Source organism: Gossypium hirsutum, chromosome D09, assembly GCF_007990345.1.
Source record: "Gossypium hirsutum isolate 1008001.06 chromosome D09, Gossypium_hirsutum_v2.1, whole genome shotgun sequence".
NCBI lineage: Eukaryota > Viridiplantae > Streptophyta > Magnoliopsida > Malvales > Malvaceae > Gossypium > Gossypium hirsutum.
This window is the reverse complement of record NC_053445.1, coordinates 40,385,217-40,410,938: the sequence shown is the minus strand read 5'-3', so window position 1 is coordinate 40,410,938 and position 25,722 is coordinate 40,385,217. Positions and strand designations below refer to the sequence as shown.

At 32.4% G+C, this 25,722-nt stretch overlaps 2 protein-coding genes across 17 annotated transcripts; both read left to right on the top strand.

The window, feature by feature from the left end:
- Positions 1 to 1,876: 1,876 nt before the first annotated feature.
- Positions 1,877 to 6,355, top strand: LOC107944767 (uncharacterized). Of its 16 annotated transcripts, XR_005918116.1 has the most exons (9): positions 2,277 to 2,364; positions 2,586 to 2,647; positions 2,788 to 2,858; positions 3,907 to 4,010; positions 4,211 to 4,279; positions 4,685 to 4,822; positions 4,936 to 5,070; positions 5,927 to 6,056; positions 6,158 to 6,355. XR_005918116.1 is itself a non-coding variant. In XM_041100648.1 (7 exons), the coding sequence occupies exons 1-7, from the start codon at positions 2,222 to 2,224 to the stop codon at positions 5,956 to 5,958; spliced, it is 669 nt and encodes a 222-aa protein (XP_040956582.1). In that variant the 5' UTR covers positions 1,878 to 2,221; the 3' UTR covers positions 5,959 to 6,355. The 16 variants fall into 16 exon arrangements, 2 of the variants coding, with proteins under 2 accessions (XP_040956582.1, XP_040956581.1); XR_005918115.1 differs by lacking the exon at positions 2,586 to 2,647 and having other exon boundaries at positions 1,877 to 2,364; positions 4,943 to 5,070; positions 5,950 to 6,019; XR_005918114.1 differs by lacking the exon at positions 2,586 to 2,647 and having other exon boundaries at positions 1,877 to 2,364; positions 4,943 to 5,070; positions 5,950 to 6,056.
- A 5,994-nt stretch (positions 6,356 to 12,349) lies between these two features.
- On the top strand, positions 12,350 to 16,970 carry LOC107891408 (calcium-dependent protein kinase 7). Its single transcript, XM_016816213.2, has 9 exons — positions 12,350 to 12,646; positions 13,007 to 13,566; positions 14,446 to 14,569; positions 14,716 to 14,859; positions 15,088 to 15,240; positions 15,326 to 15,441; positions 15,542 to 15,709; positions 16,010 to 16,237; positions 16,345 to 16,970. Exons 2-9 carry the CDS (start codon positions 13,051 to 13,053, stop codon positions 16,489 to 16,491), a joined length of 1,596 nt encoding a protein of 531 aa, XP_016671702.2. The 5' UTR covers positions 12,350 to 12,646; positions 13,007 to 13,050; the 3' UTR covers positions 16,492 to 16,970.
- The last annotated feature ends 8,752 nt before the right edge of the window (positions 16,971 to 25,722 follow it).

Here is a 25,722-nt window from a genome sequence, read left to right as displayed (position 1 = left end):
ATAGCCTAGAATATTTAGATAAATTGTTAATTAAGAAAAATTAGCTCATTTGATAGATTAATTGGAGAGGGACTAAATGAAAGGCTATAAAAGTTGGGGTAATTGTGTAATTTCAGAAATTGAAGGGTACTAATTATAAAGTGAATTGGAAGTAAAAGTCACTACACCAAAACAAGCTTTTAGCGGCGTTTTTAGTGGCGTTTGTACAAAAAACGCCGCTAAAAATCGAGCATTAGCGGCGCTTTCCAAAAAACGCCGCAAAAAACCTAAGCCCAACGGCATCGTTTTCTGACCTTTCGGGGCTTTAACGGCGTTTTTTAAAAATCACCGCTAAAGATCGGGATTTTAGCGGTGTTTTTTAAAAAGCGTCGCTAATGCCCTGGTCTTTAGCGGCGTTTTTGGAGAAGCGCTGCAAATGCTCAGAGATTTAGCGGCATTTTTGAAAAATCGCCGCTAATGCTCAGAGCTTTAGCGGCGTTTTTTGAGAAGCACCGCTAATGCTCAGTTCTTTAGCGGCGTTTTTGAAAAAGCGCCGCTAAAACATTTTATCTGATTATTTACTATTTAATTTGTTTATAAATTAATTAAAATTCAATTTATTTTTAATTGAATATTTGTTAAAAATGGATAAATTTGAAATAATGACATGTAGAAATAATTTGAAATAAAAAACTTAGAAAAATATTTGTTAAAAATGAAAAAATTAAAATACTATTATTTAAAATAATTTTAAAAATTTTTAGGTACATGATTGATTGATTTTTAATTTATATATTAAATATTTTCATATATAATTGTAAAAGATACTATAGTATTAATTTTAAAATATTTAATTAATTATCATTATAGTTTAGGGTTTAATATATATGGTTTAGGGTATATGGTTAATTTAGAATTTAAGGCCGGTTTAGGAGTTACAATTTTAACGTTTATAGATTATGAAATTAGGGATTATAGATTAGGAATTCTGGTTTAAGGGTTGTGATTTAGGGGTTAGGGGTTGGAGATTAAGAGTTAGGGATTTAGGTTTTATGGATTCAGTGTCAGGTTAGGCTTTAGGGTTTAGATTAATTAGAGTGTTTTAATTTATATTAAATAAGATTTAAGGGTTAGGGGTTAGGATTTGGGTTAGGGTTTAGGGTTTAGATAAATTAGTATTTTTAAATTTATATATTAAATAAGGTTTAGGGGTTAGTAGTTAGGGGTTAGAGGTTAAGAGTTGTGATTTAGGGTTTAGAGACTTGGGGTCGAGTTAGGGTTTAAGGTTTAGATTAATTAGTATTTTTAACTTATATATTAATTAAGTTCTTATATAATTGTAAAAGAGGGGTTAGGGGTTAGAGGTTAAGGATTAAGGGTTAGGGGTTATGGATAGGTAACTATCTATTTTTGATAGGACCAAATTATAACAAATAAAAATGAAATACAAAAACTAAAATCATTCCACATCGAAATCTAGCAAAATAGTTATATTTTATTTAGGAAGAAATATCTCTAATAAAATGGAGATTAGATCGAAAATTAATAATATAAAATCATGATTAACGTCTTAATCTTTAATAGAAATTTGATATGTGAGAGATTATTGCTTACATTGGATAATTCTAACTTAATAATTAATTATAGCAATTTAATATTTTTTTCTTATTAAAAATTATGATATTTATTTTGAGAGTATTTAGTTTTTTTTTATAAAAATTTAATTTAAAAAAATAAGAAATATTTTATAAAATGACTTAACTAATAATTTTTAACAATACAGTAAAATATTTTTAGTAGAGCAAAGTAACTCGTTTTGTTTAAAATAAAATAATTTTTTAATAGAAAAAAACGCCGCAAAAATCATTTTAAAATGGCGCCATTTTACCTCAAATTCCCCCCGGTGAAATCCCTAATCTTCACATGGCCATACCCGTTCCCTTTCTATTCACCAAGTCATTTCTCCTATTACCCTTTCCCCTCTCCCTTTCTCTCTTTCCTCTTCACCTAACCCTATCAAAGGAACTCAGCTTTCCATCTCGCTACCGGACGACGATGTTTTGAACTCCTTCTTCACTGTTTTCTCTACTTCCCCTTTTTCTTCTGCTCTCCAATGGCTATCCCCGCCGCAAACGTTTAACAAAAAACACCATTTTGTTTATACCCAATGCCAGTATATCCACGCACGTTATGTCTTTTTAATTTGTAACCAAGACTATCAAGGTCCCTGAAGGCTTCGATTATGAGCTTTACAATAGGAACGACATCAACAGGATTTTGGGTCCTAAGGATTCTTCTATCTCTTTCAAGGATTCTGCTTGTTGGTGCTTTGGGTACATGGTTTCCAAGAAGAAATACATCTATACCATTGATGATGACTGCTTTGTAAGCTCAACCCTCGTCTCTTCCCTCTTCTATTTTTTGTTTTTGAATTTTGGGTTTTGGTGGGTTTCTCTGAAAACAGTCTTCATTTTAAAGATCTGGGTTTGATCCAACTTTTTTAATACAGTTTTACTTTTGGTTTTAAGTCTCGTGTAGAGCTTCACAGGAGACCTTGTATATGACACTTGTTTAATATATTGCTAATTAGTTTAAATTCTTGGTAGATCCCAAAAGATGTAAATTATGTATGATCGCAATCAACTTACTTTTGCTGAATAAAAATGCCGTAAGTTAAAAGTTGTTTATGTTGCCTCTGTTTTCTTCGATATATATAACTTCCGTTCCCTTCTTGAGTCTGTATGGACTTTATAGTTCAGAATTTGTCTGTTAAGAATTGAGTTATTCTCTTGTTTCTAATGTTTGTAGGTTTCTTGTGGTTCTCCTTATAGCATGCTGCTCATTGTTGTTATTGGTGGTTTCCTGTTCTTCAACTTTAGGTAATGTATTTGAATATTAATTTACAGATGATTGTGGAAAGTTTATGGTAAATGATATGTTAGCGTAGTGAAGCTTTTTATGTACAACTTTTGTTGCAAAATCTTTTATGCCTTGATTATATTTCTTAAAAAATTTACCTCTTGATGTATGGATGTTTAGATCTTGACTTTGATTTTGGAATTTTGCATTTTGTTTGCTCTTTTGGTCACTTTAAAAAGCTGTTTTCTTTAATGTAGTTTCCTATCTTTTATTTGCTATTTGGATCTGCAATTACATAACATCTTTTTATCTGTGTTCCATGTTATGTTTTCAACTCAATTCCTGCTTTGGTTTGTCCAAAATTTAGTCATTTACCAATTTAATATAAGCCTTAGTTGCCTTTCCTAATAATGTTATGAAACATAGTGTTTTCTTCTTTTTTATTGTCTTTCATGTTTGATTTGTAAATCTTGAAATGTTGGTCGATTTTTGGATGCATATTATGTGTGTCTAATTGCTTTAGAGATGATTTTAGAGCTTATATTGAAGACATATGGCATTTCATTTGGTAAGTTTAAGGGCTAAAAAAACAAAAAAAATTAAATGGAGAGCTAAAATAACTTTGTTATAAAATTGGAGGGCCAAAAAAATCATTAGACCAAATAGAAATCATTGTTACTGCAATTATATAATTGGTTTTGATGCAGAACATATATGTTTCAGCAAGTAAATATTTAGGGATGGGATACTTGTATTTTAAGCCTGAAAAGTCATTAATAGGTTGAGTAAATACTGCTTATAATTTTTGTTCAGTTTTTTCTTGAATTTTGGTGAACTCCTTTAGTAATTATTTGGGGCTTGTTATGTTACGAATTGGTATTGAGTAGATATGGATATTCTCTGAGAATTTTTTTTTTTGCATCATAGGCTTTTTTATGATGTTTGCCTTGTGTTTACAAAGATTTTGTATTTTGTTTTCTACCTAGTTTTTTTTTTTCGTGCTGCCTAATTTGTCGAACTTCTAGCATTAGTGAAGTTTTTATTCAAATTACTTGTGTGCTATCATAGGTGCTATTGGCTGGGGTTTACAAGGAGCTACGTCAGACATAGAGGATGCCAAAGAGCAAATTGTACAGGAGTCCAAAAATTCCACGCTACCATCTCAAGATGAGGTTGTGTTCTTATTTTGGTTCATTGTGGAATATTTGATTGGTTAAAGATCTTAGCTACATACAGGATTAAAATTTTATTCTCTGGAGTTCTATAGTTGCTTTTGATTTACTTATTTCATTTTATGCTAATACTTGTTCTTGGATTTACTTATTTCATTTTATTTGTATTTTAAGCAGTATCTGATATTCTGCTGTAACAGAAAAATCCATTCGTCCCTGGAAGAGAGATACCTCCTAATGCACAAGATCAAATACAGAGATTTTATCACGTTAGCAATCGAATTATTATTTAAGCTTCCTTTATTTGCCTTCTTTTATCATTTTTTTCATGTTATTTTTAGCTTCGAAGATTAATTAGCTAAGAATTTGAAACTGTTGAGCTTCGTTAAGCTGAGATTAGTTCATCAGGTAGCAGTTAGTTGCTACTTTTGCTAACTTTTTTGCTAACTGTTTTTTGCTCAGTACTGAAGCAAAGAGAAGTGTGTATGGAAAATATTCTTATTGCTAGCTTTTTACTTCAGCATGAGTTGTCAGATAATGCCATTGCTAGCTGCATTGAAAATGAAGGTCGTGCCTTTATTTTCAATTGTTTTATTCCCTGTAACTTAGTTTAGTCTGGTGTTTGTTTTTATTTGTATTGGGTAGTTTGACAGTGGTTTTCCATTGTAATGTAGAGGATGTTTTGTCTTTTGGGGATGAAGATATGGTTTCGGTTGATCAGGAAAATGAAGAATTTCAGGACTGTGAGGTTCGTGCTGAGGGACATGAAGGAACCCCTCATTAAGCTCTTATTTTGGCGCTTGGCTATTTGGGTATGCAGGATCTTTTTCTTATTGAGAATGTTTGCACATCTCTGCGATCTGTAGTTCAGAATGATCCTCTTTTATGGAGGGATATTCACATAAATCTGCCACTGAATGAGAAGATTACAGATGATGTTCTTTTACAAATAACTGGTAGAGGCCAAGGTAGCTTGCAATGCTTGAGCCTGGTTGATTGCCAAAGGATTACTGATGAAGGTCTTAAGCGTGTCGTTGAAAATAATCCAAAGCTAATCAAGGTAATTTATTTGCCCATACCCTTATCTTAAATATGTTGGTTGGTCTTCATTTGGGTTAATCATATTATATCTAATAATTATATAAACTGGAATATGATGGATCATGCATTGATGGTATAGTATGATTTAATATCTTCTTATATTCTAGCAGAGTGAAATTGCTATTTGCTCTCTGATTTTGGTTTTATGTGATGATGATTGTTTCCTATAGATTGATTCAAAGAAATTATCAACAGTTATGAATCTAAATCCTAGCAGTAGTTATATGAACTGGAATATGACTGAATATGCGTATTTCAGCAGAGGGATATTACTATATACTCTTATTTCTTTTATTCATATAGACTAATTGTTTGCTACATGTTACTTCAAAAGAAGCAAATTATAGGCATGTATAAATCTAAATCACTGTTCCCTACGGTATAAATCTAAATTATAGGCAGGTATAAATCTAAATTACCTTTTTCCTAATAGAGGCATGTAGAAGAGGAGGATTTCAGTTTACTATGCCTGTATGTTTTATGCTCAAGTAACACGTTTAGGTCCAATGCATTTACTGAGTTGCTTAAACTGGAGCTGTGTTGGATTAAATAATCTAGCTTCTATTTTGCTAATATAAGAGACCAATTAACTGTGATTTGTTGTTTTATTTCTTTCTATTTATCTTCACAGTTTCATCGTTGTTCTATTTCTACATATTTTCCTATGTTCTTTCCATATAATTTTCATATTTGTTGTAGTGGAGCGGGTATCAATCCCAATCTTTATCCAATTACAAGATTTAATTTGTAAGAGTTAATAAACATAATTTTATTTTCTTATCTACCTGTATCTGAATGATGTTTTATGAAAACAACCATGCTTCCAATAATGTGTTAGATGGGCTGAACATGTTTGATGGAACTGATGGTCATTACTTCCACACGGGGTCAAGGGGTCACCACTCAGTGTGAGATTCTCGCCTTTTTAATTATGGAAGCTGGGAAGTATGTACTTCTACCTAAACATTTCTTAATGAATAGCTTGTTTAAAGATTTTGGCTTCCTCCCTTCCATTTGTAAATATTATTTCTTAATTGTTTCTTTAGGTACTGAGGTATCTTCTTTCAAATGCAAGATGGTGGCTGAAGGAGTATAAGTTTGATGGGTACAGATTTGATGGTGTGACTTTAATGATGTACAAGATTTCCTTGATTAAGTAAATGTATTATTTATTTGATTAAGAAAATGCTTTGTATGTTTTATTACCTTGCATATGTATTATTTATTTTAGTTTTGATTCTAAATTTTTATTTTTACTTAAGAGTTCTAACTTTTGGATTTTAATTGTGTTATTAATTTATTATTTTAAATTCTAAATTTAAATTCATTAATTTTTATATTTAGTTTTAAAGTTAAAATTTTCGTAGAAAATTTAATTTAAATAATATTTTTTATTTATCCTTAAAACATAATATAATATTTATCATAGAAATAAATATTATTTAAAAAATTATTTTTTTAAAAGATATGTTTTTAGCGGCGTTTGTGTGAAAAGCGCCGCTAAAGGTTTGTTCTATAGCGACGTTTGTGGGAAAAAGCGCCGCTAAAGGTTTTTATCTATAGCAGCGTTTTGTGAAAAAGCGTCGTTAAAAGTCTTAATCTATAGCGGCGTTTTGTGTGATTGCGCCGCTAAAGGTCTTAATCTATAGTAGCGTTTGTGAAATAGCGTCGCTAAAGGTCCTGATCCATAGCGGTGTTTGTGGGAAAGCGCCGCTAAAGGTCATGATCTATAACGGCGTTTATTTCAAAAAAACGCTACTAAAGTTAGCGATGCTGTCATTAGCGGCATTTTTTACGGTGCTTTTGAAAGTGCCGCTAAAGGCCTAAAAAAGCGCCGCTAAAAGTCTATTTTTGTGTAGTGAGTATGCTAATAAATAAATAATTTTATATTTTAGATCGAGAGCCCGTAGACCAACGAGACAAAGGAAAATTAGCAGAATAGTCCCTAAACTACTACAAAATTTACAAATTTACCCCAGGTAAGTTTGTATGGTTAAAGTGTAATAATTATATTAAATTGATGAATGATGATATGTATTTAATATGTTGTTGAAAAATGGAATGTAGTTAAATTTATTATGTATTTAGTATATTATTGAATAAAAAAATAAAATATTGAAATATTATGATTTGAAATGAGTATCCTGCTAAAGTGAGACACAGGATTGAGTACGACCGTTCTGTGCAAAGGAGGAATTGACGGTAAATTACCCAAGTAAACCGAGGTTCAGCATTTGTTGCGAACTTTCATGTTTACTTTTCGTTTAGCTCTCATGAGCTTCAGTTAACTCATATAGTTTTCGTTTAACCCTAATGGGTTTCAGTTCAGCTCTTATGAGCTTCCGTTCAACCCTTATGGGTTTCCGTTTAGCATTTGTGTGCTTCTATGCATCCTTCAGGCTTCTATATACGATATACTCATATCCGTAAGTCGTTCTTAGATCTGGTAAGGTCGGTAAGTGACATATGAAATTAGTATATGAGAACTTAAAGTTATTGATGGTTTTGATATGAATTAAGTGAATTCCTAAATTGAAGTTGTGGTTGGCAGAAAATGTAATTTGAATGATTTATTTACTTAATTTTGTTATAGTGTGTTCAATGTTCAGTAAGATTTATGTTTAAAACCAATGAACTTACTAAGCTTCATTAAGCTTACTTGTGTTTGTTTAATGTCTTTATAGATTAACGTGAGGTCGGGGAATTGGATCAACACATCGAGCCACACTATCCAACTTGTTCTGGCAGTTTTTGCAATGTATATTTTGGTTTATATGGCATGTATAGGGTGATAATGGTTCGTGTAAATATTAAGAGTTATATTTTGTTTACATTTCAACCCAACTTATATGATTAAGGATAAATCATATATGAAACATGTTTGAAATGTTTAGATGATGGACAAATAATAGGTCTATTGAAGCATGGTTGCATATACACCTAGGTGTAAGTTGTTAATTTGGTAAGTTAAGATATTTGATTATATGTGATGATATGTTAGTTATAAGAACTTGGTATTGGCTTGAATTGAGGGTCTTGTATGATTTCTGAGTGTAAAATTTGTTGTGCATAGGTTGATACCAAGATTGGGTGAGAAAAGTGGCCCTAAAATGGCCTATTTTCATCCACACGGGTAGAGACACGGGCGTATGTCTCAGTCGTGTGTGACACATGGCCTGGCACATGGGCGTGTGGTCTGGCCGTGTGTCTCTTGCACCTTGAAATTTCGAAACAGAATGCCCAAGTTTTTGCACATGGCCTAGCATCTTTTAGTTATTCTTCATAAATGTGTCATTTTGAGGACTTAGTCATGACCCTCAGCATCTGGCCACCTGAACAATGTTGGATGCTCCTTATCATGGCCACTACTCCCTAAAAGAATGTATGACAACTATTTGATGATGCTTCTCATTCTCCAATTGGAAAAGCCTTTAAGGGACCTACAAATTATGTTTTACAAAAGGTCACTTTATAGCCTCTTACTTGACCGGGAGGGGCTATTGTTATATCTCTCTGCCAATAGGACATGTGTTAGCCAAATAAGCATTGTTGAATCCGCATTGACTTCTTGAGCATGACCTCTCTTCCCACCTCAAACGAAACCAATCACTCGGGCTTAAAGGTGAATGTTATCCTAATGTGAACATGCTTCTAAGAAAATAAAGAGTCTATTTAAGCTTGATTACCTCATATTGACAAAATCCTATGATACGTGCCTATGATTATCCATTACCCATTTAACAGGATTAAATGCTTATTTAACTATGTCATACTAGTGGATAAGGGGACCTCCAGAGGTAAAGTTAGAAATTTTTTTAGGGGGCGAAATTAAATTGTAATTTTTACGATAGTAAAAATGTAATTTCACCATTTGAATAGCCTATATTTTTATAATTTTAAATGGATTAAATCAAATTTTTATTATTTTTAGGGGGTGAAATTAAATTGTAATTTCACCATTTGAATAGCCTCTATTTTTTATAATTTTCAATGGATTAAATCAAAATTTTTTTATTTTTAGGGGGTGAAATTAAATTATAATTTCACCATTTGAATAGCCTATTTTTTTATAATTTTTAATGGATTAAATGAATTTTTTATTATTTTTAGGGGGCCAAAGTGCAATTTTATCTTTACTAATTTAAAATTTTAAAAATTTTAAAGGGCCTAAATAGAAAATTTCCCATTTTAGGGGGGTTAGAGCCCTTGCCAACCCCCTAAATAAGTCCCTGGGGACCTCTCTTATAAATTCCTCCAAAAACTATGACCCTAAAGTTACTCTAAGCACCTGTTTTCTCAATCAGCTTGTCCTCTTGTCCTTGTATCGACTCTCAACTTCTACAGGTGAATCAACCTCCATCATCCGCCCTAATCTCCTCATTGTCCTCCTCACTTGTTGTATTATGTATCAACAAAGGTCTTCAAGAAATAATTAAGACTGTATTGAAAGACCTAAATGTTGGTTTGATGGTGAGGCCAATGTCCATATCAAGGCAAATCCTCATGCAAGCTTTTAACCTCGCACGAATAAGAAATGTGTTGTACAAGGATGATGATGGATTTACAAAGCCAGAGATATCTTACAAACATTACATCACCAAAGTGTTAGTTGATGTGATACTCCTTGAAGAATAGGAAATGCATGACGACTACTCTTTTTCTCTTATGATGCATATTGCTCCTTATTGGTTTGGCAAATTATTAGTGTTGTTGTCTTGCTTTAAGCAAACATTTTTCAAGTTTTTGTTTTAATTTTTTTCTAAGCTAAAATTTTACTAATAATAGGAGATTACAAAAGCAGCATAACAAGGAATACAAAACCGAAAAAGTTCAACACCTTCTATTAATAAAATCCCCATGTAACGGTCCGATTTTTAGTGGTACCGAAAAATGCGATTTTAGAATTTCGTTTTCGTAAATTGAGTCCGTAAATATTAAATATGAATATTTACGGAGATAAAAGAAAAATATATTAAAAATTGGTCCATAATTTTTGCCGAATTTATAATTAAGTAAGGCTCAATGACTAAAATGTAAAAGTCTACATCTAAACATGTATAATGGGAGTGCCTCACCTAAAACAACATATATGCTAAGGGTGCTCAAACGGTCAGTTCGGTTAATAATAGAACCGAATTAGCATTAACCAAATTAATCAAACTTTTTAATTCTTTAACCATTACCGAACTAAAATTTTTCTAAAAAAAAAAATCAACCGAAACGAAATATTCAGTTAATTTTGTCGATTAACCAAAATTGGTATGTTTTTGTTTTTTTGGTTAAAACAATTATAAAACATATGAAACAGAAGGACTAAAACCCAAAATAAGACCAAAAGCTTACCAGATCCTGAAACAAAAATCATATCAGCTAAAAACCTTCAACCTTCATTTTTCCAATAGTTGAAAAGAATTCTAGCAAGTTTTCTTAATTCTAATTTAAATTTACATATATAATTCAAAATGGCCTACTTGGATGCCAATTTTTACTTCTTCAATCATATGGCACTTCCCAAATGCAAGGTTCATTCACTGAAAGCTCTACCATCCCCCACATTTTAAATCACCTTCACACATAATTCAGAAAATCATAAAAAAAAGTTTAGAGTTCTATTAAACCCTAGAAATTTGAAAAATAAAAAATCCTTCACATTTCTCGGAACTTATCTCCACTTTGAAGTCAAATGCCCAGCTATATCAAACTCTATCAACCAAAATCCCTCACACTTTTCCTTCACTTCCTCGGAAACCAATCTCAACTAAAAACACATTCAAACACTCATTTCTAGTCAAAAAGTGAAGCAAAGGAAATAGAAAAAAAGAGAGGTAAATATATAGAGAATGTCTTTCAAAAAAAGCGAACCTCTTCTTTAGCAAAGGGTGTGAGTTATTAAGTTATTTTCAATTTTTTTTAGGAATTGTAGTTTTTTTTATTAAATTATTTATTTAATATAAATTAATTTTATAATTAAATTAATTATTTGGATTGAGTTGGATTTTAAATGTTTATTTGGATTTGGTTAGTGGGGGGCTATGCTGGATAGTGGTTGGAGCTTAGGTGAGCTGTGGGTAGTGGCTGTTAATATATATATATTATTTATTTCTATTAACTATTCGATTTCAAATCGAATTAATAAATAATTGAATTTTTTAAAAATTATTAATTAATTTTCGACCGAATTAAATTAATTAACTGAATTAAATCAATTTTAATCGAAATTTGAACACACAATATGCAAACTCATTTATTTTTATTATGGGAAAATATTCTCCCTTTGCAACCTATTTAGAGGGATGGTAAATATTTTACAATTTTTTTTATCACAAAATTGAAAAATAATTTCAAAGGTACTTATCATGGGTCAACTCCCACTAAATAACACTTGGCATATTTCTTTCTAGAGAAATAATAATTCTCCATAGTTTCAAATAGACTTGTCTATTCATGGGTTGGGCTACTCAGTTCGAATCGAATGTAGGAGGGTTTAGACAAAAATATAAGCCCAAAAAATAGGCTTGGATAAAAAAATAAGACCAGTTTAAAAAATGAGTCAGGTCTCGGGTAAGGCATTTTTGGCCCGGGGCCGGCCTAAATTCACTAAAGAAATTTTTTTTATTTTTTTAAATATTATTTTCTTATTGTTTTCTCTCTATTTTGCTACCCTTTTACTAAATATGGGCAGACTAGGTCGAGCCTGAGTTTTAATACTTTTATATAGGTCGAGTTTAAAAAAAAATTTAGTCTCATTTTTCAGGCCGAGCTAGAACCTAACAAACATGCCAAATTTTTAGTTGAGCCCGGCCCGAAAGATGCACACCCTTAGTTTCAAACATCCGTATCTCACAAAGGTACCCTAACTTAAACATAAGCACAGAAAAGTCCAACAAAAGATGCCAAAATTTGACCTAAACAATGTTCTTAAGTTTGGATTAATCTAAAAGGTTGCATTATAAAAGTCTTAATAATCATTCATAAAATATCAGTGGCTTTAAACTTTTAAACTCTTATCAGCCTCCAAATTTCCACTTCAATTTGGTAAGTCCATCTCCTTCACCTATCCTTCATTTTTTTTCCCTTTCATTTAGAACTAATATATATATTGATGAAAAGTACTTTTATCTTTTTTTCTCTAAGCAGAAAACTTCCATTTGGAATTAACAATAAATAAAGAGAATTTTCACCATTATTTATTTATTTATTTTGAAGTTTGGGTAATTTGCAACAAAGTAATAAAAAAATACCATATGTAGAGTAAAAAAAAGAAAACAGAAGCGACTTCTTCTTCTGTCTCTCTCTTATTTGATTCGAAGAGAGAGAGAAAAAAAAAGGAGAGAGAGAAAGTCTTTGCAAGAAGAGAGCTTTGACTCTTTAATCTCTTTCTTTTAGCGGCATTGATTGAATCTCCTTCCTTTCACATTTCACCCCTAAAAAATAGAAAACCTTATCATTTTGCTGGGCACTGGAAGGGGTTCCATTTTCAAAACCCTTCTGGGTTACTTCAGATTTCTCAGTGCTCAAATTTGTCAGAGAAAAAGGTGTTTAGTTAAAAAAGTTTTGCTTTTATTATTTACTGTTTTTGTTTTAGTTGATCCCTTTTTTTGACAGATTTTCTGGGACTGCTTTTTTCTTGTTGGAGAGGGTTGTTTGGACTTAGTTGATAATTTTATTTTTCTGGGTTGGTTTCTGTATGTGAAATACCTTTCATAGTTCCAATCTTCCAACTTTTGGAGTTTCTTTAATTTTTACTTTTGCAGAAAAAAAAATTCAATTCGAAATTACCTTATGCTGTGGATCTAAGCTTTTGACTTTGGCTATCCATGGTTACCTCTTTAAGAATCTGAATTTGGTTCCTTATTTAGTCCGTTTAGCTTACGGGATTTTTCATGAAATTTCAGGAAATTTCGAAAATAGTTGAGAGCCGTCGCCTTGATTTTGATTCATGGGAAATTGCTGTGCGACCCCTGGTTCTCCTGTTGAGAAGAACAAGAAAGGGCAAAAAAAGAACAAAGCGAACCCATTTTATGGAGATGAATATGCTGTCTCCAATGGATCTGCTACTACCTTCAAACTAAGGGTTTTGAAGGAACTCACTGGTCAAGATATTTCATCTCAATATGATCTGGGTCGTGAGCTGGGGCGTGGCGAATTCGGGGTAACATATCTGTGCACCGATGTGAACACAGGTGAGAAATATGCTTGTAAATCGATATCCAAGAAGAAACTCAGGACTGCTGTGGATATTGAGGATGTGAGGAGGGAGGTAGAAATTATGAAGCATTTGCCCAAGCATACTAATATCGTGACATTGAAGGATACTTATGAGGATGATGATGCTGTTCATATTGTAATGGAACTGTGTGAGGGAGGAGAGTTGTTTGACAGGATTGTTGCAAGGGGACACTACACTGAACGAGCTGCAGCAGTGGTTATGAGGACGATTGTCGAAGTTGTTCAGGTCGAATTCTGAACTATATATATGTTGTTGAATTGGCATAGTCTTGCATTCTATGTATGGTCTTACGTGAGGTCAATTAGGAAATACTAGTGATCCAATTCAGTAAAACTAATATACCATTAGCATATAGTTCATTATAAAGTTATTGTGTAAAACAAACAATTTACAAACTTCAAAACTTATTTTTAGGATTATATATTTATGTAAACATATATAGGTTTACAAAAAAAAGTTCACACATTCCAATACATTGTATATCGTTTCTACTAAGCGACCTGGAGAAAACTACCCCTATTGAATGAGGTATTATAGAGTTAGCGAATTGTGTTCTAGTTTCTGTTCCTCATATGGAAATGATCTGCTTTCTAGGTAACATTGATTTGTCATATGTTTGCTGTAAAACTAGTTTAAGACTTTTAACATTACAGGAGCCCCAGGTCTAGTTTTTCAATTTAGTTTCTAAATATGTTTTCAATGATAAATGGGCCTCTTTGAAGTGAAATGATATACTCAATCCATTTACTTGGTTCATTTTAGGTGGTTTGGTGTATAATCCATCTTTTTGATGTTATGTTTTGCACTTGATAACCCATTTGGTAGATTGAATCTTGTCATTTCATATAAAAGCCACATCTGTGTACAAGTCCACGCATTCCTTCTGATTGCTTAACAGTTATTTGTGAGAAAAATATAATTTTTAATAGTTCAAGGTAGAAAAATATAGTTTATTTGTGAGAAATGAACTCTTATATGTACTTCAACTTCTTTTCTGGTTTCCCTTTATCGGTATGCAATTGCTCACTCTTTTCTCTATCTGGATAATGGTACTTTTATTTCAGGTGAAGATAAATAACTGGTTGTATTACATTTATGTTGCAGATGTGTCATAAACATGGAGTAATGCATCGTGATCTCAAACCAGAGAATTTTCTGTTTGGAAATAAGAAGGAAAATGCGCCATTGAAGGCAATTGATTTTGGGTTGTCAGTCTTCTTTAAACCTGGTATTGCATATTAACTATTGGCTATCTCAACTTTATAAGTGTTTTCGTACTTTTCCAATCTTTGGTGGAAATTAATTTAGGACTGCTTCAGTTATCTCCTTTTTATATTTATGCTCAAACAGCTCAAGAATGCTCTCTTTTAACAGGTGAACGATTCAATGAGATTGTGGGAAGCCCATATTACATGGCTCCAGAGGTTCTTAAACGTAATTATGGCCCAGAGGTTGATGTCTGGAGTGCTGGGGTTATCCTCTATATTTTACTTTGTGGTGTGCCACCATTCTGGGCAGGTTTGTCTTTCTATGACATCATGAAGGTTATATCTTGAGATAGATATAGAGACAATGTGTGCATCCAGAGTTTGGATAAAGAAAAGAGAGATATAAAGAAAAAACTTTTAAATTATCTTTAATATTATGTATCAGGAGTTTGATTTATTCTTTTGCATACGGTTCACTATCTACTCTTTTACTTTTAGAAAAATAGATATAAACTAAATTTCTCGTGTTTGCATACAGAGACTGAGCAGGGGGTGGCACAAGCAATTATTCGCTCTGTTATTGACTTTAAGAGGGATCCATGGCCTAAGGTTTCAGACAATGCAAAGGACCTTGTAAAGAAAATGCTTAATCCTGATCCAAAGCAGCGTCTTACAGCACAGGAAGTGCTTGGTAACCTTCTGTAAATGATACATGCTTTATTTATGTTGATATATATTTTCTATGCATGAAAAATCATCCCAACTATTGTATGCAGAACATCCATGGCTACAAAATGCCAAGAAAGCACCCAATGTTCCATTGGGTGAGACTGTGAAAGCTAGGCTCAAACAATTTTCTGTAATGAACAAGCTGAAGAAGAGAGCACTAAGGGTAATAATCCAAATAACTGTTGTAGTTTATCTTCTTTTAAGTTGCATGGACCTATAGTTTCTACATTTAATGACTGTACTGTAATTAATTGCATTTCCAGGTGATTGCTGAGCATTTGTCAGTTGAGGAAGTAGCTGGCATAAAAGAGGCTTTTGACGTTATGGACACTGGAAAACGAGGTAAAATAAACCTTGAGGAGCTTCGGATGGGGTTGCAAAAGCTTGGCCAACAGATTCCTGATGCAGATTTGCAGATCCTAGTGGAAGCTGTAAGATTATATGACCCTTGTATTTTATTTCTGATCCCTGCCTTTCTAAGAACTTATGACTAATGCAACCGGTATGTGTGGTTGTGGGATTGGAGGATGATTGAAAGTAGGCTCCTACATGCTCTACGGTTCCGTTGGATTCTTCTCCTTTTGGGGGACAGTTCTTGCATGAACTCTATATTCCGCTCGTTCATTCTCTTGCATAAAGTCTGTTTACACAGACCATATCATGTCCTATAACGTTTCATATTTAAAACTTCTAGTTTCATCAATGTAATAACTGCAATCTGCTTTTAACAGGCTGATGTTGATGGTGATGGAACTCTGAATTATGGAGAGTTTGTAGCAGTTTCAGTTCACCTCAGGAAAATGGCGAACGATGAGCACTTGCACAAAGCTTTTGCCTTCTTTGATCTAAATCAAAGTGGTTTCTTAGAGATAGAAGATCTGCGAGATTCCTTAAACGATGAAGTTGATACCAGTGAGGAAGTTATCAATGCCATTATGCTTGATGTTGATACTGACAAGGTGACAATTTCTTTCTTGTTATCATCTCAAAACCACTTGATCCAAAACATTTCCAAATTGTTAATCCCATTTAATTGGAAGTTAAAGCTTATTCTTTTATGTTGTAGGATGGGCGCATAAGTTACGAGGAGTTTGTTGCAATGATGAAAGCTGGTACTGATTGGAGAAAAGCATCCAGACAATATTCACGAGAAAGATTCAACAGTCTAAGCTTGAAGTTGATGAGAGATGGTTCATTGCAATTAGGCAATTGAGTACAAGTCTAATGGAAATGAATGAATCAAAGAACAGTAAGTACCCTTGCTGTGGAAGGGGGGAAAAAGAGGGAAAAACAAAGATTATCCTTGATTTTTGTTTGGTTGAATATCGGTCAATTTCTTTTTAATTTTCCAATTTGTTGTCAAGTGGAACCTTTGAGGTGGATAGTGTTAGGTTGCTGTCATGTGTTATAGTATGATGAATTCGGAATCATTGTGATGAATTAGTAGTTGAAGAACATAGATGGAAATCTGAAGTGATGGTTAAATATGATCCACAATTTTGGTTGTGGCTGTAAATATGAATGTGACTTAGGCTTTAGTCGACAGTCTGTCAACATGTCTTAATCGTTAAGAAAAGAAGTCTCTGTATGTCTGGTATTCAATTTGTCTGTTTCAATTGCTTTCATTGTGCTGTCTGTTAAAAGATACAACTACTTTGAGCTTTTTAGGTAATTCCCAGATTTATTTTATTATCCAAGTCATCATGGAATGTCCAATCTTACTTGAATCTAAAGGTAGTTGCCTAATGATGTTATGTGCATGATTTTGGTGAATTTTTCGCATTCTTTTATCATGCTTGTTCATGAGTGGATTCAATAAATTATGCATCGACTAATTGAGGAAACTTGCTTACTAATGCATCCTAGAGCAGTTGACCAAACTCATTTTAACCACTGCTTCCAACATTTTAATACAACGTTAGTCGAGTAAAATCTGTTTCACTAAATTCCACGCCCTTCAAATGGAAGCCTGGAGTGATTCAACTGTATGAACACCATGGTCTCAACCCAATAAATCCAACAGAATATTTATTTTCGGTTTAATGTTTCCATTTTTTTTGAGGATGAGAATACATGACTAGTTATGAAAATGATTTTTTTCCTTGCCAAGTTCCAAAAGGACAGACTTAGTCTGTTGGGAAGCAACGTTTTTTTTTTTTAATTGAATCAATGATCGAATCTGTCATATTACCAATTTGTTGGTTCAATGGATTTGATTAATATAAAATTAAAAAAATTAAAAAAACTGGGTATATGACTGTTATTCGATCAAGATCCAATTAATTAATAAAGGGTTATTATTCCATACACAAGTAATGGAGTGGTTAACATGTCTCTTCGAGTGTCATTTGGCGTATTAAAATTGAGTGAAACACTAATATCGACGGTTGAAAAAAAGGTTAATGAGAAAGTCAAAGTAAATTAAAAGTTTTCTACCCTAAAACATTACCAACTCACGAATAGAGTTTTCACTCAAAAGTCAGACCAAAAACCTTTTGATTCTTATTCTTTCAATCAACTTCTTTTTTCGTTCTTTCAATCCTCAATATATATATATAATCAAACTTGATTTCATACCATCAAAGTTTCTTCTCTTCACAGGGTTAATAACCCAAGTTTACTCCACAAGGTTGCAATAGCAGGTAATACAAATATTCTGATTTTCTCTCTCTCTCTCTCTCTCTATATATATATATGTTTTTATTTATATACACGATTTAGGGTTTAAATATTTGTCATAATTAGAATTAAGGAGGTTCTTATATATATATTATGTTATCAGACTAAATTCCCATTACCTTGTTCACATGGATGCTGGTAGCATGTTGAGTCATCTTCCTTGTAAGAGTTTGTAGCATATTGTTAGTTTTACTGTATTTGTTACAGCCATGATTATCAAGTTAAATGAGGGATTTATTTTAGGTTTATAATAACTACTAGGTAGAGCTAAATAGGAGTTACAGACTACATGCTTTTAATTTGAATATTTCATATTGTGTGATAAGGTAACATTGTTTCTTTTCACTTTAAGGAAGTGCCTCTTGCCATGTGATTTAAACAAATAAAATTGAAGGAGATGAAGGCTTCAGAGATCATGATATCAATCGAGTATGCTATTCAATAATTAATAGTTGAAGTTATACCAGAATTATATGTTGGAATATTTTGAATAATTGCAAAATGAAAAGTTAAAAGTAACCAAAAAGAATAATTATGTCTATTCATTTGGGTAATTATATCCTTATAAAGAGACATGGGACCTTCTATAAATAAGAGTAAAATTTTATTTGCAAGATGCACTAGAAAATATATCAAAAGTTTCTTTATATTCTTCCACCATCTTCTACATTCCTAGATTGTTCTATAAAGAATTACTACAAAAATTCATTATAGAAATTAAGATTCTTGTGGATTGTTTCCGTCAGTGCTAAATGTCAACAGTCATTGGGCTTCATTGTATTCTTGAAGTTTATTTGTCAATAACTCTTTTGCACACCATAACATAGGTGGAGGTAAATAAAACCTTAAAAAAGTGATATTAATACACGCCTTGAAACTTTCTTGAATTTCTTATAAGTTTATTTTTATCCTCATGCACCAACCGCATATGTTAGTATGAAATTTGAGTAATTAGATGATACCCAACAATGTTATAATAGCTATGTGAGAGTCAAAGGTTTTGGCACATGTAAAAATCGGATTTTTAGATAAGAACAAATAAAGAAATGATTGCTCGAGAATTTGTTTGTTCAAAAGGTGTGAGGGCAAAAAAAAAACTTTTGAGAGAGAAGATAGAGTTCATGCAACATCGGAAGAAACAAGAGAAGGTTGGAAGGCAATGATTCTAATATCCAAGAAAGAAGGAAAATGGGTTATTTCTCTATTTCATGCAGAACATAACCATGTACTAGTTTCGCCAAATAGCAAAAAAAATTATTCATTTATATAGAACACTGTTATGGTGTTTGATATTACCGATCCGTTACCTGATTATCCGACTAGGATCGACTCATAGCCTACATAGTTCGCATATGGGGGTTCGTACGTGATGAGTTCGCATCCTCTCATGAACTCGCACGGGGTGGGTTCGCACCATCATGTAGGTGAACCCCTACCTTGAGAACACGTGTTAATTTTAAAATAAACGTATTGACATGCATGGGGGCCTACTTAAGATGTCATATTCAGGAACAGAAACCGTATCATATAAATAGAGAATTTAACCCCTTTAGAAGATAGACACACTAAAACATTCAATAAACACAAACAAAAAATCAAAAAGATCTCATGCATATTCTTGATGAGTTTGGTAATCAATAAACACAAACAAAAAATCAAAAAGATCTCATGCATATTCTTGATGAGTTTGGTAAACATCCAAGTAAGATAGTTTCTGTTCTATCTCATGAATCCGGTGGGATTAATATGACTGACCGTGATGTTTTTAATTATTTAAGTCGTAAAAGAAAAATGCAATTGGAGAAAGGAGATGCTCAAATCATGTTAGATTATTTTGATAACTGTCAATAAAAAAATCCGGGTCTTTTCTATGCTATTCAAACCGATGTTGATGGTTGCCTTGCAAATTGTTTTTGGGCAGATGCAAGATCTAGAATGGCTTATAATGATTTTGGTGATGTGGTAGCATTTGATCCTACTTATTTAACGAATAAATATAGGATGTTGTTTGTTCCCTTTGCTAGGTAAATCATCTTTACCAACCTATTTTATTTGGGTGTGCTTTATTATGAGATGAAATTGAAAAAACATTCATTTGGTTATTAAAGACTTGGCTCGAAGCTATGCATGGATGCCCACCATCAACAATCATCACAGGTCATGATGCTGCAATTACAAATGCAGTTGCAAAAGTTGTCTCATACTGCCCATGCCATTTTTGCATGTGGCATATTGAGAAGAAATTTCCTCAAATTTTGAGTCATGTTTATCATTAGAATGTTGGTTTTAAGGAGTTCAATAGTTGCATTCATAATACACTTACACCGGATGAATTTCAATATGCTTGGATCAGTATTATTCCAACATATAATTTACATAATATTTCATGAGAAGTGGGTACCAGCTTTTTTACGTAACACATTTTGTGCTGGGATGCCAACAACTCAAAGAACTGAAAGCTTGAATAAGTTCTTCAAGGATTAGGTCAATGTTAGTACTTCAGTGAGTAAATTTGTTCTAAAATTTGAAGAAGCACTTGATGATTGGTATAATAAAGAGCGAGAGAAAATTTTCAAGACTATGAACTCAGCCAATTTTGAAAACATTATATCCTATGGAAGCGGAGGCCTCTCAAGTATACACTCGAAAGTTATTTAGGATCAGAATGAGTTGGTTCATGCTCAAGAGTATGTTGCTGATCGAGTTGGTGTTACTGATGGTTCAAAAGTATACAAAGTGCATGGGTTTAACAAGGAAAAGTCAATGTACATAATAACTTTTGACGTATCACTAAATAATGGTGTTTGTAATTGTCACAAGTTTGAATTCATGGGAATTCCACTTCCTTCTCAATACGTTTTACGTCGGTAGACAAAAGATGCCAAGAAAAATGGTAGTTCGAATATCACATAGAATGTGATTGTTGATAAAGTGAGTGAGCCATCTAATTTGTGATTTAATAGTGTTAATACACTCTATAGGACTTTTTAAAAAAGCATACGATCTTGCAATCCGTGGTATCAAAAGCTTGTTCGATGAACTGGATGATTTAGTCATTGATGAAATTGATGAAGCTAAGAAGTCAATTTCTATTGATGATTCCATAATTATTGAAGACGATATAATTTTGCGAGATCCTGTACATGCTGTCACCAAAGGGCATCCTACTTCATTAAGAAAAACAAGTAGCATTGAGGAAAGTAACAAAAAGAGCAAAACATGTAAGTTATTTTATCTTATTTTTATGTTTAATTGGTTTTTGCTTATTGTAGTATTGAATACAATTCTATCCCAACTTCTTGCAATGTTGATATCAGTGAAGCTTAATTTCCATTCCTATGGGACGTTAGTGTTTTATTTATTTGTGGTTGTTGCCTTTATAATTCGTCTGGTTCAAAGTAAATGGAAGCAAATGAAGAACCTCCTGATCACAAAGTTGTTTTTATTGTCCTATTGAAGTTAGACGAGTGAAGGAGATATTTGGAATGGTCTGATGAAATTGAAAAGTAGACTGTGGATAGTTCTAATTTGTCTTTTAGACTTACTCAGAAAGAGAGTTAGTGTTTGAACCATTTAATTGCCTATTAGTAGATTGTTCATGTTTAAAATAATCAATAACAAGTTAAAAGCAAATGATTCATTGATACGAGGCAAAGAGAAAATGGCCATTGTGACTGCCTTAGTATTGTCGTGCGCATTATTATATAATATTTGTATCGATATTATGCCATTGAAAACGAGTTTTTGTTGTGCCTATTGAAGGGTGATGAGTTGTGATTATGGTGAGGAGACACAACGCGATAGTTATGGGGATCGAGATTGCTTCTAATTCATATTTTGTTCGCTTGTAACACCGCGTCAACTACAGATTTCTGCTGTTAAGATAACCAAAAAACAACAGACGGACTTATACGCTTAAACACTACCTTCTGTTAGTATAAGACTTAAGCAGTTGCCTTTAACCTGTAATCTACACAAGAATCTTCCTCGACACAATCAGTTTATAGAATATCTGAAATAATGGGCAGCACAATTAACTCAAATCTTACCATGAAAAATTGACTAACAAAAAAGAAAGCAAAAACTTTAATTAAAATCCTGCCCTAAGGGGAACAAAGAGAGAAAGGAACACCTCTCAATTTGATTCCACTAATCGTACGCATGGAAAGGTAGAATATTGGCAGGAACCTATTTTGAATGTGGTTACATCCCTCACTACATCGTCTGATGGGGAAAAAATCTAAATTAATAAGATACAAGCGTTCTATAAACAATTATAAAAAAACTCGAAACAATTAAAATATGCACCAAAATAAATTTAAGAATTTAAAAAAAAAAACGTCACAAGCAAACAAAATATCAACCTCAGCACATCCAGCATAACCAACAACGTTCCTTGAATTGTAAAAGCACCCTCCAATCTTACCATACCAAATATTATTACGCCTCAACACTTCAACTAGCAAGAGAAGGCAATGTCGAGTCGGCAAATTTTCGATTTTAACTAATCCTATCACTCAAATCCTTAGTTTAAGAGTCTCTACAAGTGAATTTAAGATAATGTCAAGTATCTTTTTTAATTATTTTATTTTGATAAAATATAAATAAGGGTAGTGGTTGAAAAATAACCTATAAATGTATAGTAAAATATTAAAAATATAAATATTTAAAAAAAAAGATATGATAATTTTTTAAAGTTATTTGTAGAATAAAAAAAAATACGCTATTAGTGCATCAAATACTAACTCTAAAAATAAATGGTATCAATCCAAACCCGCTTGTGAAATTTTTTTACTCTATTAACAATGTGTGGGATAATTATAGCCCAAATGTCAATCTTTTCAACATTATATATAAATACCTAATAAATAGGCTTAACCCAATGTTCTTAGCAGTTAAAATTTTCTCATAAATTTTTTTTAAGCAATGTAATATCATTGCAACCTGCTATCAGGAACTGAAAATTGGGAATGAGAAAGGTGATGAAGTTGTGGAGGGTTCCTATAGCTAAGGGATGGGAGAGGGAGGGGAAGAGGATGAAGAAGAAGAAGAAAGACGTACAATTATAAATATTATAAAATGATATTTATTTTATTTGTATTTAATATTTAATATAATTCTTTTATTTAATTAAAATGTCATAATTAGAAAATGAATGAAAATTTAAGTATGGAAAAAATTAAAATAGCTAAGTGTAAAAAGCACTATAATTTGAAACCAAATTTTATCAAAGCATTTGATTAAATAATAATTAAAGCATGTTGTATGACCTAAGTGGGGAAAAACGTGTGGCTAGTGATGGAACAGAACTCCTACATCAAAGCAAGTATTATTTTGGCTTCATATGTGGCACTGTTTAAGGAGCAATATATATGACCCCTCGCCACAATATACATGTTGTGTATCAACAATATTTGAGAACTCACATCCCTGACTTGGTGCTTTGCCAAATTTCTTTTAGGTACTTTGAATTTTGAAATTTTATATATTTCAATGTTATAATTAATGTTAAAAAAGAATAAATTTATGTTTGGCACCTAAAGTTTTTCAAATTTTCTTTTTAATTTTTTATAGGATTTATAATTTTTTAATGATAAATTTAGTAATATTTTTAGTTTAATTCCGTAAACTAATACAAAGTAGTATCTAAATATTAATTTAGTAAAAATAAAATTTAATAATTATAATATCTAATACAAATTGTGTATTTAACTTATTTTATTTTTCCTAAATTTTGGTGATTAAGATTATCTCAAAATTAAAAATATTTTTTGAAAAGTAGGCCTCGCATGTGGAACATGTATATTTTATATAAATATCCCTGCCCCCTCATCAACAATTCTGGCCTCACCCTTGTATATTTGTTTCTTTTATGCAAACTATATATGTATATATTAGTTACGATGGCACCATTCATCACTTTGCGTAATTCTAAATGGCTTCACCATGAATAATGGCACCTCTCCTCAAATTTGCATAACTCTGAATAGCTTCGCTGTGAACGATGGAACCTTTCATCACTTTGTGTAATTTTGAACAGCTTCGCCGTGGACAGTTGCACCTCTCCTGTAACACCCCTAACTCGTATCTGTCTCTAGAACAAGGTTACGGAGCATTACTGGAATAAACATATCAAATTCAGACATTTTATATCATTTCTCATTCATATCAGAAATTAATCATAAACAATCATATTGTCCCTTATATGAGCATTCGAGGCCTAAAATATGCAATTGAAATAAGTCGGGACTAATCCGAGTACTCAAAAAAGTTTTCGAAAAATTTCAATATTTTTCTTAGGTGCAGGGTACACACGCCCGTGTGGCTCATACGACCAAGAGACATGCCCATGTCTTAGGCCGTGTGGACATTCGAAATAGGGCACACGGCCAAGTTACACTCCTAGGAGCTAGGCAGTGTGTAAGTGCAGGGATAACACGGCCAAGCCACACGCCCGTGTGCCAGGCCGTGTGATCAATTCTGAACATTTTGCTTTGAATTTTTAAAAAATACAGGGGACACACGGCCAAAACACATGCCCATGTACTAGGTCGTGTGTCACACACAGCTGAGAAACACGCCCGTGTCTCTACCCGTGTGGACAAAATAAGGTCATTTTCAAGCCATATTTCTCACCCAAACTTGCCTTGCACCTACATTATCACTTTAACACATTCACAAACCAATCCAAGACACTTAAACCAAACCAAAACCAAGTTTTATGCAATACATATTAATACATGTGCTCAAGTATTCATACTTACCAAATACTTATATATGCATATTTGTTTAACTAAATATGCTATCTCAAATCAATTTTCAATATGCTTACATGATTTCCATCATTCAACCATTTCAAGAACATATCAAACACATTAAGGTCATATATATATACATCAAAACATATCAAATTACAAGACACATCAAATGGCTGATTTCAACCAAACACATACATACCATCCATGACCACTTTAGCCTATACATGCCATTATAACCAAAATGTATTTACTATATATACTGTAACGGTCCGATTCTGGGCCTAGTCGGAACAGTGGTTTCGAGACCACAAATCCGACGAGAGAAAATATTATTATTATTATATTTTTATGGTCTAAAATTTTGCGGAAAATTTTCGTAAAAATTTCGTTTGAAAATTTCGACGTTTGGGCACTCAATTTAGTCAAAAGGACTAAATTGTAAAAAGTGCAAAAGTTCAGTTCTACATCTTAGAGGTGTCTAATTGTTATGAAATTTTAAATTGGAGGTCTTTATGTGGTAATTAGACCATTAGTTAGTTTATGGACAAAAATGGGTATAGAATTAGTGAAATAGATTTTTTTAAGTAAGGGTATTTTAGTCATTTGGTAATTAAATAGAATTAAATGGGAAAAAGATGGCAAAATATGCTCATTTTCTTCATGGTGAACGAAATCAGCAAGGGGGGAAGCCATATTTAGGGGTTTTAAGCTTCCAAGTTCCATAGTAAGTGATTCCAAGCCCCGTTTTTATTGTTCTTTACGTTTTTAGAGTCCCGGTAACTTGGTTTAGCTTATTCTACCATTAATTCGTGTTAGAGTTTATATTTGGAAAAATACTCATAGGTGAAATGTGTTTATTTTTCTGTTTAATGGTAGAATATGAAGCTAGAAATTATGTTAAACAATTTTTGCTAAGCAGTTTTAAGTAAAAACGGGTAAATCGATATAATCAGTAAAAATATTTATTGTTCATAAGTGTATGTTAGAGTGAGAATTTGATGTTGCCA

Coding starts and splice junctions, on each gene's coding strand:
- LOC107944767 (XM_041100647.1), top strand. CDS start 2,222: ATGAGCTTTACAATAGGAACGACATCAACAGGATTTTGGGTCCTAAGG. Junction 4,011..4,210: donor CGCTACCATCTCAAGATGAG/GTTGTGTTCTTA, acceptor CTGCTGTAACAG/AAAAATCCATTCGTCCCTGG. Junction 4,280..4,684: donor AAATACAGAGATTTTATCAC/GTTAGCAATCGA, acceptor ATTGTAATGTAG/AGGATGTTTTGTCTTTTGGG.
- LOC107891408 (XM_016816213.2), top strand. CDS start 13,051: ATGGGAAATTGCTGTGCGACCCCTGGTTCTCCTGTTGAGAAGAACAAG. Junction 15,442..15,541: donor TGAAGAAGAGAGCACTAAGG/GTAATAATCCAA, acceptor TTGCATTTCCAG/GTGATTGCTGAGCATTTGTC. Junction 15,710..16,009: donor TGCAGATCCTAGTGGAAGCT/GTAAGATTATAT, acceptor TGCTTTTAACAG/GCTGATGTTGATGGTGATGG.